Source organism: Drosophila sulfurigaster, chromosome 3 (genome assembly GCF_023558435.1).
Source record: "Drosophila sulfurigaster albostrigata strain 15112-1811.04 chromosome 3, ASM2355843v2, whole genome shotgun sequence".
Taxonomy (NCBI): domain Eukaryota; kingdom Metazoa; phylum Arthropoda; class Insecta; order Diptera; family Drosophilidae; genus Drosophila; species Drosophila sulfurigaster.
In genome coordinates this window covers 21,108,119-21,124,168 of record NC_084883.1, presented here as the reverse complement: position 1 = coordinate 21,124,168, position 16,050 = coordinate 21,108,119, and the positions used below count along the sequence as shown (strand labels likewise).

The 16,050-nt window shown below is 36.6% G+C and overlaps 1 protein-coding gene across 2 annotated transcripts in view; it reads left to right on the top strand.

The window, feature by feature from the left end:
• The window catches only part of LOC133845023 (ryncolin-1-like), an 81,400-nt gene that overhangs the window by 11,317 nt on the left and 54,033 nt on the right, over positions 1-16,050 (top strand). Inside the window, exon 1 of one of the 2 annotated variants that reach the window (XM_062279352.1) lies at positions 9,924-11,108. The exons of the other annotated variant lie outside the window; for it this stretch is intronic. Coding sequence (XP_062135336.1) covers positions 9,940-11,108 — 1,169 coding nt within the window. The 5' untranslated portion in view covers positions 9,924-9,939. Of the gene's footprint in view, positions 1-9,923; positions 11,109-16,050 lie in introns of those variants that run through there. 2 annotated transcript variants of the gene reach the window in all.

The window sequence follows — 16,050 nt, the reverse complement described above, 5'->3', positions numbered from 1 at the left end:
GAAAACACACACATGTGCTTGTTGCCAGGGCAAGGGTTTCAATTTTAAACACTGGACTGTGTCCAGGTAAGCAACAGCCGCAGTCGCAGCCGCAGTCGCAGCCGCAGCTTGTTGTTGCTGCTGGGTATCTGTATCTGCATTCAAGTATCTTGTATCTTATGGCTGAATATTTGTAATATGAGAACTGGCAGGCCGCGCTCTCGCCCAAAAAAAAAAAGAAGGAAAAAAACTAGTAACCACACAGCCCAGATGAAATTCAAAAGAAAAATCTTGAGAATAGAATAGAAAAGAAAGCAACGACAACAAGTTGTATAGAAAAGTTGCTACGCAGAATGAATGGCATTGTAGAAAAGCAGGGAAGAATAAAATAACCCTTGGGACATGTCGTGGAAAAGCCGAGGAAAACTTCACTCAAGGGTGAACCAAAGTCTTGTTTGTTATTGTTGTCATTGCGCCCAGACACGCAGCTAGGGGCGAGACGAGGGTGACTCAGAGCGAGATGCACCCTACGCTCTTGCCCTTAAGTAGGGGAAGCTCAGCTTCATTGATAGATTGCAATTTCTCAACAGCAACAAAAGAAAACAACAGCACAACAAAAAAATGAAACCCCTTTTGTTTCGAATTTGTAAAGAAACTATTTTCTATTTCCCGAAATTTGCGTAACAATCAACTTTCTCGACTCGCCTGATTTATAGATATTTAATAAAGCGCTTTCCCAGGCGAATCTTAAGCTTGCCGCGCATTTCATTTGCATGATAAAAGTTCTCAGACACTCTCGATAAGTGAGCGCGAGAGAGAGCTGCCTGACAACTGGGTGTCTACTCCGGCAATAACAACAAGGCATTTTCGCTGATTATCTCGTCAGCTAGGCACCAGAGGGGAGGAAGTAAATTCATGGAAGAAGAAAAAAAAAATAAAATAAAAGGAAAAAGGAATTGTTCCTTTTCAATTTTTTGGCTTTTGTTTACAGGCCGGCTTTCAACGATGAAAATTATGACGCAATTTATAGTTTTTCATTTTTATCGCCGCCTTCGTTGTGTGTGTGATTTCCTTTTGTTGAGAGGTTTTAAAAAAGCATAACTAAGATTTATTTCCGGATTTGTGAAATTTACACCATATGCCAGCAGACTCGCATTACTTTCCCAAATGCCCAGCTGGCCAAAACTCAGTCAACTTCTTTTTAGAGTCGTCGGCACATTTGTAAAGAGAAACTTTTCATGTTTTTTCCCCCCGCCTGCTCGCCTTGTACTATAACAAATATATACTTCAAAAGGATGGTGTAGTAACTAGGACTTAAATCCCATTGATACTGTGAAACCAATTGAATACAAGAAGGTAAGCTGGACTCGACTGTGCGCGACTGAGAGATACCCATTTTCAATAAAAGTAAAACATTGCGGTATTATTTTAAAAATAAACCAAATTAATATACTAAAAAAGATACCGATATACTGTTATATACAAAAATTTACATTTGGTATATTAATATATTATTATATTCAAAATATACTATTCATAATATACTATTATATTCAAAATATACTATTCATAATATACTATTAGATTCAAAATATATTTTTCATAACATACCAGATTATCAACCGACATACTGTTTATGCCATATACATAATTTGCTTAATGACTGTTACAACCAAATTCTTAAGAATCATTAAGACATTAAGTTATTATTTTATGCTCAAAAAACCGGTTTCGTAAAAATGTCGAAAAAATGTTTCTTTTTTAACTTACAGTTTCAAACATCCGGACAGACGTACATGGCAACATCGTTTCAGCTGTTGGGGTCGATCAAGAATATCTATACTATATAGCGAAATATGTCCTTATAAATTCACTGAGGCTGGTATAAAAATGTTACGTTTATTGCAGCTTTTGCACATTTGAAAGCTGAGCAGTAAGTTAAAAGCTCTGTTATGCTTTATTTACCGATTTGGCCAGCTTCCAAAGTGCATTGAAAGCTTAATACATGCAACCGAACAAAATAATACAAAATTAATAAATGCAAATGAAGCTTGACATTAGATTTCAGCCGCAAATAAACTCGAGTTGATTTTGTTCGGTAAAGATTGAAATCTTTATGTTACTTTTTTATGGGCATAACTTTCTCATTTCCATAATTTGTCCGTTGTTATCTCTTCAAGAGACGACAGAATTTGTTGAAAGAAATATATCACGACAATTATACATAATTCAACTGTGAAATTTTATATTTTTTGTTGCTTTATTTTATTTGGTGCCTCAGGGCAACATTACGTAATGGCAAACTGACGAAACAATAATTCAAGTCAATAAAATATGAGAGATGACGGCAAGAAATCCCACAAAAAAACAAAAGTTAGTTTTATCGCCGAGCATAATTCAAAATCCCAAATGGAGGAACTTGTTTTACGCCATGTGTAATCTAAAACCAGAGGCCTGAGAACATAAAGTGCACGAGATACGAGACGAGGAACATCAAGTGAATAATATAGGAAAATTTATGCTACTTGCCCCATTCTAATGTCAACGCGTTGCTAAATAAATAACAAATTTTAGTTTACGACTTGCTCGCCTGACCTTACTCATCCCTCAAGCTGGCTGACCTGAAACCGAACCCAATTTGTAATATTTCAGGCCGACAAATGGATCATTGGACAGAGCGCGTCACAGCATAAAATAAAACTAAATCAAATGAACATAAATTATTAAATATTACTCGTATAGTAAGCACGCAGCATAGAACTGCGTCTTATCTGTGCTCAGCAACAAAATATTCCGAGAAGTCTGTCAATTTGTTTATTTCTTGTAGTTAATTTGTGTTGACTTTGAAGTTCGACAATTAAAAATCCCATAAATCATATACTAATTAATCAATTGATTTGATTGCTTTGTAGAACTGTAATCTTGTTGGTGTTTAGTTCGATTTCCACTTTTTATTTCGGGGTTATGAAACTTGAAACTTGGAATCAAACATCGAGCCTTTTTATATTTTTAATAAATCATGAGCGATTGTTTCAAGAAATTGCATAAGTCTTCTATCAATTATTCGATTTATAGAGTTGTAATTCTATACAAGTTTAGCTCTTTTTAGACACATGCAAATCCATTTTCACTTTAAATACGATGAGTTTGAGGAAATCACATAAATCTTTTACTAATTAAAGAATTGATTTGGTTCTTTTTAGAAATATGTATGTACATAGATCTTATTTCATTTTCAAGCGCAGTTTTTAAAAAATATTATTGAATCTCTACTTCCTGAACTAACAGCCACAGCACCAAAAATTAGGTTATAATTCTAAAGAAAGGGGATTCAAACTTTTTAAAAAACACGAACAAAATCGAAAAAGTCTTAAATCAAGATTTGCAAATTTCTTTCCAAACTAGCATTAAACATTCTTAAATCAAGATTTTAATCTTAATTTAATGCAAATTTAGTATGCATAATAAATATGTTGTATTTGGTTGTAGTTCAAGATTGTTCTTTTTAAGGATTGGAAAAATCTTAAATCCAGATTTTTATAACTTTAATCATCAAGTTGGGTTAATAATATAATGTCATGTTATGTGCAATCTCTTAAGGAAATTGACTAAATCTCAGCATTTGTTGAGTTATTTTATATACTTGTTCTTTTTATACATTTTTAGATCTCTTTTCAGTACATGAAATTAGGAATTATGTCGTGCCTAGTCTTGACCATCTGTTTAGTTGCTGTTGCTACTTATGTGTAATAAATATGTTGCCAGCAATTGGTAAATTAAGAGAAATATATCAATTTGTTGTGCAACCGCAGCTGCGCAGCTGGTTAAAAGATGTAGACCTCAGACTCTCTCTCTCTCTCTTTCTCTCTGTCTATTTGTCCAGACGAGCAGACAGACTGCGACTGCAACTGCAACTGCAACTTGGAACATAAATCATTTTCATCGTCGACGCTTGTTGCAGCGGAACGTTTTTAGTTCGCGTTCTTGCCACATGCTGCCAAATGTTGAGAGATGTTTCCACACGCCGCAACGCATCGCATTGCATTTGCCGCCCGCCCGGTCACCCGGCTACCCGGCCACCCGGTCATTCGTTGCATTGTCGAAGTGCATCGTGGCAACGCCTCCGTTTCGCTTGTCTTTTGCCTGCCACTTCCTCTGCTTCCCTTTGCCCCAGTCAACGCCTTTGATTTATGGGCCAGCTTCCAATATAATTATGTTGTATCCAAAATATATGCGAGAGCTACAAAAATGTGGCAATGTATTTTTGAAACTAGCAACAGATTTTCAGAATTTTTGAAAAATTGTCGCTCTTTGTTACGCTTGCCACAAAACGATTCCTTGAGCTGCATCTTTTAGTCAACGAAACCTTCATATTAACTATATTTTTTAAAGTCAGTTATTATAGAGTTTTCAATCAACCAAACTTCACTTCATTGTGTTCACTATAATGCGTTTCACTTTCACTATGGGAAAGTGTATTCACACTTCGATAGTCGTTGCCAGTTTTTATATGAAGTGGGTTAGCATTGAGGCGCTAGAGCCTAGGCTCTAGGCTCTTTCATTCTATTTTAATTAAAATTTAAGTTGCCAAAAAAAAAAGATAGAAGAAAGAAGAGAAACATAGAAAATGTGTTCTGATTTATGAGGGCAACTTCGATGCACCAACAACGAGGCCTAATCGAAGCCTGTGGAATTGGGTGCCAGAAATAAAAATCAAAATCGAAATACAGAAATCTAGAAAAAGATGATCCGATATTTTTGGGGTTTGCCAGAAATTCAAATATTCACATGTTCTCGTGGGCTGACAGACATTTCAATATTTATTCAAGGCGACCAAAATATGAACAGAAAATAGAATTGTATAAATTCGTGAAATGGTTTTCCTACTCAATATTTGGGCGGAATGAATAATGCACATCTTCGGATTTAAAAACCTTTCTCTTTTAAAGCGTAACAGACAGAAGGATGCATCTTCGCACACATAAAGTATATATACCACATATATATATTTATACATACATATTTAATCAGAACATAGATTTCGAAAAGTGTCCGAGTATCGGGATTACTAAGCTTTTTTGTACGTCTTGTTTTTTCTTCTGTTCAATATTTATGTCAAACTTCTTGACTAAAGCGTATATTCTTAAATCATTAAATATTTATTTAAAGCTGCCTCTAAAATCAGCGTCATCATTGCTGCGATAAGCAATTGAATTGCTCTCAGTAAATGAGGTCGGTGATATAGACAGAGACTGAACTCAGCAGATTCCTAAGAGGAGAGAGAAAGCGAGAGAGAGAGAGAGAGAGAGAGAGTGCGGATCAGAGGAGGTTAAATCTATGTGATATCATAAAATATCTTATCCCATTTATAGGGCTATCCATATATTGCGCTGTGATGTAACTTCTCTAATATTACAATGCACTTTTATAATACACTGTTGTGAATTTAAGTATACCCGTAATTCGAAAAAAAAAATAAACCACGCACAAGTTGTCGCCACTTCTAATTTCATTATCAAGAAGCCTCTCTCGGACATGCGTCAGAAAGTTGACATTGTCTCGACATTGACACTATTTGCTATCGTCTTCATTTCCGCAACGAACTTTTGAGCTGACCCCACATCTATTCATCACGTGATAATCCCAAAATCATACAGCACTCAGAACTATATTCTTCGTCGATTTAAATTAAACTTTTAGTTTCAAATTCATCTTTTCCGCGAGCAGTCGAAATAATCAAAATGTGCAAAATAAAAATTAAAGCTGTTCTTTTCTTAACAGTACTTGAAATATATTTGGTGGCCACAGCTACCTTCGAAGAGGTGAGAACAGTTACATAAAGCAGTGTATTACAGTGAGTGCTAAGAATGTTTACATTTTCTTTTTATGAGACATGCGAATTCGATCGAAAATTGGAAGAACAGTGCCGAATGCATAACTATAAGACATTGAAACCTTTGCTTGACTATTTTAGGCAAGTTCGAAATGAGTTAGAAGACAAAGAAATTAAGGAAAATAAGTTAAATGAATTAAATTCGGATCTTATGGGAAAGTATCATGAAATTGTGAGAATTCATGAAAAATTCATGAAGGACGCAGATCTATTAGAGGAATATAAAAACGAAGTAAATAAAGGGAAAAACGATTTGAAATCGTGTCAAAATAAAGTTGATAAATTCGAATCTGAAATTAATTCAAAACAAAATATTATTGTTAAATTAGAGGAAAAACTAACCGAAAAATCCACCAACTTAGAAATTCATCAAGTTCAATTAAAATCACTCAAATCTAGTTTAATTGAAAAAGATGAAAATATAAAGAGATTTAGTGAGAATATTCAAAATAATACTGAGCAGCAGAAAACACTTGAAGTGCAATTAGAGCAGAGTAAAACTAAATTAATAAAGCAAGATAAAGATGTTCAGTTATATCGTGAAGAAATCAAGACAATAAATAAGACATCCGAAAATATCAGAGAACAACTGAAAGAAATTGAATTGCAATTAAAAAATAGTCAAACTAAGCTAATAGATAAAGTGAAAGAAAATCAGTTATGTCAATCTGAACTTGATAAGTTAAGTCCCACAACTTGCATCCCTTTTAGAGATTATCCAGGAGTTCATCAATTCAATGTTTCTGGCGTAGGTTTCTTTGATGTTTTATGCGATAGTCAGTTAGCTGGACCTGGATGGATTGTAATACAACAACGAGTTGGGGGAAATGAGCATTTCAATAGGGATTGGGCAACGTATCGCAAAGGTTTCGATGCAATGGATAGCGACTTTTTCCTCGGACTAGAGAAAATACATCGTATCACGAGTTTGCAGCGTCACGAACTTTATATACATTTGGTTGCTGTGAATGGGACTGTTTACTTCGCTCGTTATGACGACTTCAAAATATCTGATGAAGACAGTGGATATAAACTGAGTTTGGGTAAATGGAATGGAACAGTTAACGATGCAATGAGAATCGTTGACAATATGAAGTTCTCAACATTCGATCGTGATAATGATTTTGGTGGTGGTAATTGCGCGAAAGAATTCGGAAGTGGCTGGTGGTACAACTCTTGTTTTCATTGGTAAATATTGTAAATTGTTATTTTCGAAGGAGTCAACAACTGTTTTTTCTCTTATGCAGTAATTTAAATAGGAAATATTTAGCTTACCAATCGATGGATCTTAAAGAAATTAAGATGTTAGTGCGACCCAAGCAATGAATGAATGAACAACTGTAGAGCTGAAATTTTGATGATTGACTCTTTTTGTAATCGTTTATATGAATATGAATATGAATATGTATATATGCTACCTTAAGAAATACACTATTGAATATGTATCTTAAAATAGATCAGATTTAATCGCATCTTATATTTTGTATACAAAAAAATTTACATTTTATATGCTTTCCTGATGCTGTACTTGAGTATATTAAAATATGTATTAAAATAATTTTAAATGTATATTAAAATAATTTTCATTGTACATTTTTGTAATATTAATAGACTTATAATTACTTTACAGATATCATTTCAATCAAGTATTGAACATTAAAATTATTTTTATAATTGTTTTTCACATTATTCTATTCCTTATTTTAACTTTGAAGAAAAGGTTAAGTATGAAATTTTCTCCTCGGGTTTTCCGGTAATAGAAAACACGCATATTTTTATTGACATTTAATTTTAACAGCGAGCACATCTGCAATTCCCAATGTAACCTTTGGATGCGAGTGCAACCGAGAACGCGATATTTCAAAGCAAGCGTTTCCTCATCGTTTCTATTTCACTTGTGGTTAGGTACTATAACAGAAGAAGTTGCCAGTAGTTCGAAGACGATGCTAGTTGTGGTTAAGTATAACAGATGAAGTTCTGTACTTCTAAACTCAAACACTTGCACTTTTGTAGCCGAGTGCAAGCGAGTACGCGATAGTCAATTGCCAAAACAAGCGCTGGCTGATCGTGTCTATCACACAAAAGGATGCTGCTTGTGGTTAGGGATAATGGAAGAAGTTGTTATTAGTTAAGTGGAAGCAGTTGCTAGTTCATTAAACAGATAAGGATGCTAGTAGCGCTGATGTACTATATAACAGAATGCACAATCGCAAATTTTTAGGCAAGTGCAAGCGAGAGCGCGATAGTCGTTTGTCAAAACAAACGTTTCATGATCGTTTCTATTCCACAGACGTACAAACAGAATTGCGTAGATATTAATCTTCATGTGTAAAAGCAAAGATCAAATCTCTACAACAACTACATATATACATATAAATGTATGTATGTTGCTTATGATAAAGCGCAAGAGAGTGAGTGCGATAGCGCTCTATATACTACTCACCTGTATGCACACTGACTTATGTGTTGCATATGTATTGTGTGAATATACATGTATATGTGCGACTATATATTTATTTAAATGTACTTGCAGATCGTACTATAAGCACTTATATATATATATATATATATTTTATATACTGTAGATTAGATTTGTAACGGAATGAACGAACTTTAATATATAATATATACCCATATAAGTATAATTTGAAGTTTTCATTACTGCGATGCAGTTTAGCTTTTTTTTAATTTTTAATGTGCCATGGACAGAAGATTTGAAATATTAAAAAATAATAACCATACAATCGCTCTCACTTAATGAACAACATACAGACGGAGGCTGCACTCATCAGTAGATGCCAATGAGAAGAGATAGAGTCACTATGACATCAATATATCAAATTCGATATAATGTTTTTATGATTCAACTTCTCAGAGTAATTTTGCACTGCAGTGTTTTAAGTCTGAATTGTTCTTTCTAATCGTTTCAAGTCCATCAGGCATGCTCCGGTATTCACTTTTGGTTTTCGTTTTGAAAATGAAAACGAAAAAATTGGTGTTCCCGTTTTCACTTTCACAAGATTTTTTCGAATTCCAAAACGAGAAATTTTGTCTTGTAGAAATAAAAAATAAATGCCTTTTTCTACATATATTAAATTGAATCTTATATGCAAAAGGAAAAAAAGTAGTTGACTCATTGGTTTATTGTCGTTCTTTTAAGACCGCCAGAAGATCAATTAGGCTTGTAATTATTTTTAAAACGGCTAATTTCTGACCCCACCTCAAATTTGGAAATAAAATTTTGCCGTCGGCAACAACAATTTTCGGTTTGGTGAGCGACCGATAAATCCGACACCATGAATTATCGCCTAGGCTGCCATACTTTTGGTGGAATGGAAAAGCAAGTTAAAAATACTTGTATAATGGAACGGATGGCATTAAATTTGTTGAAGTTGGATAAAATATGTTTTTTTAAAATTAATTTTTTAAAATTTAATTACTGAAATGCTAAAATTTTATAAACAAAAATTGTTGAAATGACCGGAATGAAATTCATTAAAAATGTGGCATCCCCTTTCTTTGTGGGAAACAGCTGATTGCTGTTCCACTAATTTTTTTAAAGAAAGTTTCAAATCTTTATTTGCAAAAAAGACAAAAGGGAAATATATTTGTTTCAGTGAAAGCATAAATCAACTATGCAGGATAAAATTATCCTTATGTGAGTTCTATCCACGCAGGAAATTGGACATCCGAAAGGCATTTTTTCGCGTTGTTTACTTCTGACCAAAACACAAGTCAGCTGTTTAAGCAGTAAATAATGAAACGTTTCGATAGCAAAACGATGACCAAAAACTTGTGAAAACCGGAGCACCTAAAAACGAAATTCTCGGTTTTGGTCCGGAGCATGCCTGTTAGTTTCAAATTCATCTTTTCCGCGAGCAGTCGAAATATTCAAAATGTGCAAAATAAAAATCAACTCAGTTCTTTTCTTGACAGTACTTGAAATATTTTTGGTGGCCATAGCTGCCGGAGAAAAGGTGAGTACAATTACATAAAGCAGTGTAGTACAGTGAGTGCTAAGAATGTTTTCATCTTCTTTTTATCAGACATGTGAATCCGATCGACAAATGGAAGAAATGTGTAGCATTCATAACTATAAAACTGTGAAACCTTTGCTCGATTATTTCAGACAGGTTAGAAATGAGTTAGAAGACAAAGAAATTAAGGAAAATAAGTTAAATGAACTAAATTCGGATCTTATGGAAAAATATCATGAAATTGTAAAAATTCATGAAAAATTCATGAAGGAGGCAGCGCTATTAGAGGAATATAAAAACGAAGTAATTAAAGGGAAAAACGATTTGAAATCGTGTCAAAATAAAGTTGATAAATTAGAATCTGATATGAATTCACAACAAAATATTATTATGAGATTAAAAGGAGAATTAGCTGATAAATCCACCAACTTAGAAAATTGCGAACTTCAATTCAAAAATCTTAATTCAAGCTTTATTGAAAAAGATGAAAAAATAAAGGGATTTAGTGAGAATATTCAAAATATAACAGAACATCAGAAAACAATTGAATTGCAATTAGAGCAGAGTAAAATTAAATTAATAAAGAAAGATAAAGATATTGAGTTATGCCAATCTGAAATTAATACATTAAATCGGACATCAGAAAACATCAGAGAAGAAAAGAAAAGAATTGAATTGCAACTAAAAGATAGTCAAACTAAGCTAATAGATAAAGTGAAAGAAAAACAGTTATGTCAATCTGAAGTTGATAAGTTAAGTCCCACTTCTTGCATCCCATTTGGAGATTCAGATGTTCATCAACTCAATGTTTCTGGCGTAGGTTTCTTCGATGTTTTATGCGATAGTCAGTTAGCTGGACCTGGATGGATTGTAATACAACAACGAGTTGGGGGAAATGAGGATTTCAATAGAGATTGGGCAACGTATCGCAAAGGTTTCGGTGCAATGGATAGTGACTTTTTCCTCGGATTAGAGAAAATACATCGTATCACGAGTTTGCAGCGTCACGAACTTTACATACATTTGGTTGCTGTGAATGGGACTGTTTACTTCGCTCGTTATGACGACTTCAAAATATCTGATGAAGACAGAGGATATAAACTGAGTTTGGGTAAATTCAGTGGAACTATTAATGAGGATGCGATGAGATACACTGAAAACATGAAATTCTCAACATTCGATCGTGATAATGATTTTGGTGGTGGTAATTGCGCAAAAGTATTCGGAAGTGGCTGGTGGTACAACGCTTGTTTTTATTGGTAAATATTGCAAATTGTTATTTTCGATGGAATACACATAATTATTTTTTTTTTTTTTGAGGACTTTGCTTTTATTTATTGAATCTTCTCTAGATTTTGAGACTAACAATAAGTTTACGAATCTTAACATTAAAATTTAGCTAACAGTGTGTTAAAACTGCATTCTGGTTGCGCGTCCCTCAGGTCGGTCGCTGGGTGGGTAAGTCATTACGACGAAGACGTGATTGGTTGCTCAACCTTGTTAGACCTCTCGCCAGGTGGTTAGGGTGCAACAGTAGCTTGGTAAAGTACTTTTCCTTCTGTTCTGCGATCACTTCTTTGACTGGTAGGATGTTTAAGTCGCGTTGTATGTTTTCGTTGCGAACGTACCACGGTGCCCCGGTGATGGTTCTCAAGATCTTCGACTGAGCTCGCTGGACTATGTCAATATTACTATTGCTGGCACTCCCCCATAATTGGGAGCCGTACATCCATATAGGTTTTAGTACCGAGTTATATAGCAGGACTTTATATTCAAGGCTAAGGGGAGACCGAGCGTTGATAAGCCAATGAAGGCTGCTGGCTTTTAGCTTTAGGTGTGTTCTTTTGGCTTCAATGTGCCGGCGCCATGTGAGTCTTCTGTCGAGGTGTACTCCTAGATATGTCACTTCGTTTGCTTGCGGGAGTGGAGTGTTGTTTAACGTTAGCGGCGGGCAGTTTTGTCTGTTCAGGGTGAATGTAACGTGCTTGCATTTTTGTTCGTTCACTCTAATTCGCCAATCTGATAGCCATTTTTCAACATCGACCATATGAAGAGCTAGCTGCGCAGTTGCTTGCCTCGGGCATTTCGAGCGGCTAAGAATAGCTGTATCATCAGCAAACGTAGATGTTGTTATTCGTGTGCTTGTCGGGATGTCTGCTGTGTAGAGGACGTATAGTGTTGGCCCTAGCACACTACCTTGAGGAACTCCAGCTCCAACAGTGAAAACATCAGATATAGCAGAGTTGCATCTCACAACAAATTTTCTGTCGTAAAGGTAAGACTCTAAAAGCTTATGGGTGTTGCTGGGGAGCATTGTCTTGATCTTGTACATTAGACCTTCTAGCCAGACTCTATCAAATGCTTGAGAGACATCTAAAAATATGGCAGTACAGTACTCTCGTTTTTCGAACGCGTTCCGAATTTCTGATGTTATCCGGTTGACCTGCTCAATTGTTCCGTGCTTTTCACGAAACCCAAATTGATGTGACGGGATTCCTTCCTGGAGTCTTAGGTACGTGTTTATCCGAATCAAAACGCATTTTTCAAAGAGTTTAGATAAGCATGAAAGTAGGCTTATAGGTCTATACGACGTGGGGACTGTGTGGTCTTTTCCCGGCTTTGCTATCATTATTATAATTGACTTCTTCCATCTCATTGGATAGTAGCCAAGTTTTGCGATGGTGTTGAAAAGCTGGGTGATAGTGCAAACGGCGCAATATGGGAGCTCGATGATCATTTTGGGAGTTATGAGGTCGCATCCCGGGGATTTTTCGGATTCAGTTGATTTTTGATGATGCTAACGATTTCATTTGGGCGAAATTCGATTGGCTCACGTTGAAGCTGAGGCTCATTTGATAAAGTCGGCAGAGTAAACGCACTCGTGGCAGGATTTGGTTGGAATACATTTTAAGGTGGTTGGCAAACGTGCTGGCTCTGTCTGCATCGCTACGCGCCCAGCCTCCTGTGGGATTTCTTATAGGCATCACGGCTTCTTTCGGTGAGCTCAGAGTAGGGTGAGCTCTCCATAGTGAGTTTTTCGTACTAGAAGTACACAATTGCTCTATGTAGTGGCGTTGGACATATGCTTCTTCTTGCTGTAGAGCTTTAGTAAGTTCACGTGAGGCATGTCTTAAACGTTGCTTAGAAGATGGCGATCTGTGGAATTGCCACTCTCGACGTAAGCGTCGCTTTTCGAGGACGAGCTGCTCGATTTGTAGATTTGTCTTCTTTTGATTGCTTTGTGTATTTATGGTTTGAGGTGTTGAAGCTTGGGCTGCAGAGACAAGTACAGACTCCAGTGAATTAACAAAGCTGTCTACGTCGGCTTCATTATTGAGATGGGGACTTAGCTCAATGTGTGAGCTTATATACTTTCTGTACTTAATCCAATTAGTTTTCTGTGAGGTCAATTTTAGTGATTGTTCCAATGTTCCTGGATGCCGGAGTAGAATAAACAGTATAGGCGAGTGGTCAGATGAAAGATCCGAAAGGCATTCGGCGCTTATCAGATTTTTGGAATGTTTTTGGTAATCGCAAAGTCTATTAAATCGGGCAGTTTCTTTGGGTCTGCCGGCCAGTATGTTGGTGTGCCAGGAGAAGCATAGTCGAGCTTGTTCTTGGCGTTGATAATGGCATTGTAGAGCTGCTTTCCTTTTGGAGTCACGAGACGAGATCCCCAGTGTGTGTGCTTGGCATTGTAGTCTCCTGCTGCTATGAAGTGGTCTCCTAGTGAGTTGAAAACTGCATAAACTCATCTTCAGCTATAGTGAAGCGAGGGGGCAGTATACGGCGGCTAGTGTAAGTTCGTTGCCGGTATTTAGTTTTATATTTATAGATGTGGCCTGTAGGTAGTTTTAGCAAATTTGTTATGATAGTAGTGCTTAATACGGCTTCTGATTAGAATTCCAGTCCCACCATGTGCTTTACCGTCTGGATGATTTGTTCCGTAGAAAGTATATCCTCGAAGATGAAAATTGTATTTGTTTGTAAGGTGTGTTTCTGAAAGCAGCATTACGTCGATTTGATTGTCGAGTAGGAATTGAGCTAACTCAAGTTTATGCTGTGAAACGCCGTTAGCGTTCCACGTAGAGATCCGTAGGGGAGTCATTATTTGGATTGTTGTGAAACCAGCATTTCAATCAATAGATTTTGGTTTCGCATTAAATCTTGCATAGTTGTGCGCATAAATGACATAAATTCTGTAAGGCTTTGTTGTAAGCTGCATATCATAGCTTCGAAGTTGCTTTTGACTGCTCCGGCGATTGATGTTGCTGAGCCATGTTCGGTTCTTGGTATGCTGATTGCAGAAATGAACTTTTGAGGCAGGGATAGCCGGTCCTGATTTTAAAGCGCTTGCGTATGTCACACTTTTGTCAGAGTTAATAGGTCCTAGTGAGGATCTGGCTGCAGTCGAGAAGAAGACTTCAGGGTTTGATCTGGAGACTTTCAACGTTTTATTTTGGGTTCGGGCGGTAATTCCTTTTTGATGAATGCGGCTTTTCAGATCCTTATAAACTGGGCAACCTCTATAGTTAGCAGTGTGATTGCCACCGCAGTTGCCGCACTTTTCGAGTTGCAGTCATCTTTGCTCGCTGGGCAGTGTGCGGAGTCATGAAGCTCTCCACAAACTACACACACCGGGCGCAGTTTACAGTATGACCTTGTATGACCATATTCTTGGCAGTTCGCACATTGTACCGGACCATTGCGTTTGTGCGGTTCCTCAACTGTAATTCGGCGATGCAGCAGGAACTGAAGATTGTATATAGGGTGCACTTCGTATTTCTTCAGGGGCTTATTGTCTGGCTCGAGCTCAACCTTAAAGAGTGGTTGCGGCTTTCTATCCCTGTTAAGGATATTGAAGACTGTCTTTGCGCTAAATCCCTTCTCTTGTAGTGCCTTTGTTATCTCTGCAGGCGTTACTTCAGATTCTATACCCTTGAGTACGACTTGCAAACCCTTGCTGCTTTTAAGCTGATACGTGTAAAAGTTCTTTTATTATCGGTAAGATATTTCGATAATACTCTGTAATTATCTTCAGACTTCATTTGAACTTTTGTTTCGTGAATGTTGCCCTTTACAAGGGGTATTATGTGGAAGTTATCCTTGCCAATAAGCTCAATAATTTTGTTGACGAGAACATTGGAACTTTTTCTCGTATATAAATAGGCGGAGGCTTTGGCTTCCTTTTCTCGACTTCAGTAGATTCGGCCGCCTCAACCTCATAGGCGTCTGCCAAGATTTTGAATCGGTTCGAGTTCATGTCCGTTTCTATTGCAGCTAGGCTAGCATTGCCACGGGTTATTTTGCGTTGAGAATTTAGAGGGCTCATCTTTCTTTTAATTTGAATGTAGCGATCCATACCAGTCTGCACAGCCGGCTTAATAGGTTCATTGTTTTGTTCTTTTTTCGGGCAGCGCAGCGACAGACTTAGTAATGTTTGCGCTGCTAGCTGATGATGTCGTTAAACGCGCTGTCGATACAGTTGCGGTTGTTGTTGTTGTTACGGTTGACGTTGTCAGCGAAATTGCGGTGCTGGTTACTGCGCTCTTAGGCTGCAGAGACATCGATGGTAGCGAGGGAGAGCATGAGCGCGCTCTATTACTCTCTACGTTTAAGAATTCGGTCGAGTTGGGGGGTAATTGACCGCACTTGATCAGAGCTTGCATTATATTCGGTCGCTTTAAAAGAGAAGTACGCGTTGTTTCGTTGTTGTGAGAGCCGTCTCTCGTCTTGCTCACGGTGACGTTGTGCACGAATGTCGTTTTGACTCATTGTAATCGAGATTGATTAATTAGAGTTTTAATTGTTATGATTTATATTAATTAATTAATCAATCAATATAAACATTAGCGATTTCATCGCAAAGAGCGTCTTTTCGCGATATTGTAGATTTTTTAAACCAGTCACTGCACTTATGTGATCTTATTGAATATTTTTTCCCGGAGCACAATAAATACACGTCTGCATGCGACGACGGTTACCATAATTCAATTCATAATTATTGAGTTTTGTTTTTTCTTATGCAGTAATTTAAATGTACTCTATGGGCCAGATCTATTTTGGTACCGACGAAATCCATTGAAAGAAGCTAAGATGCTAATTCGCCCCAAAGAAGCGATGAAGAAGTGAGCAACTGAAGAGCTGAAATTGAGAAATTTGACTTTGTTTTAAAATCATTTATATATTTGATGAATTCAC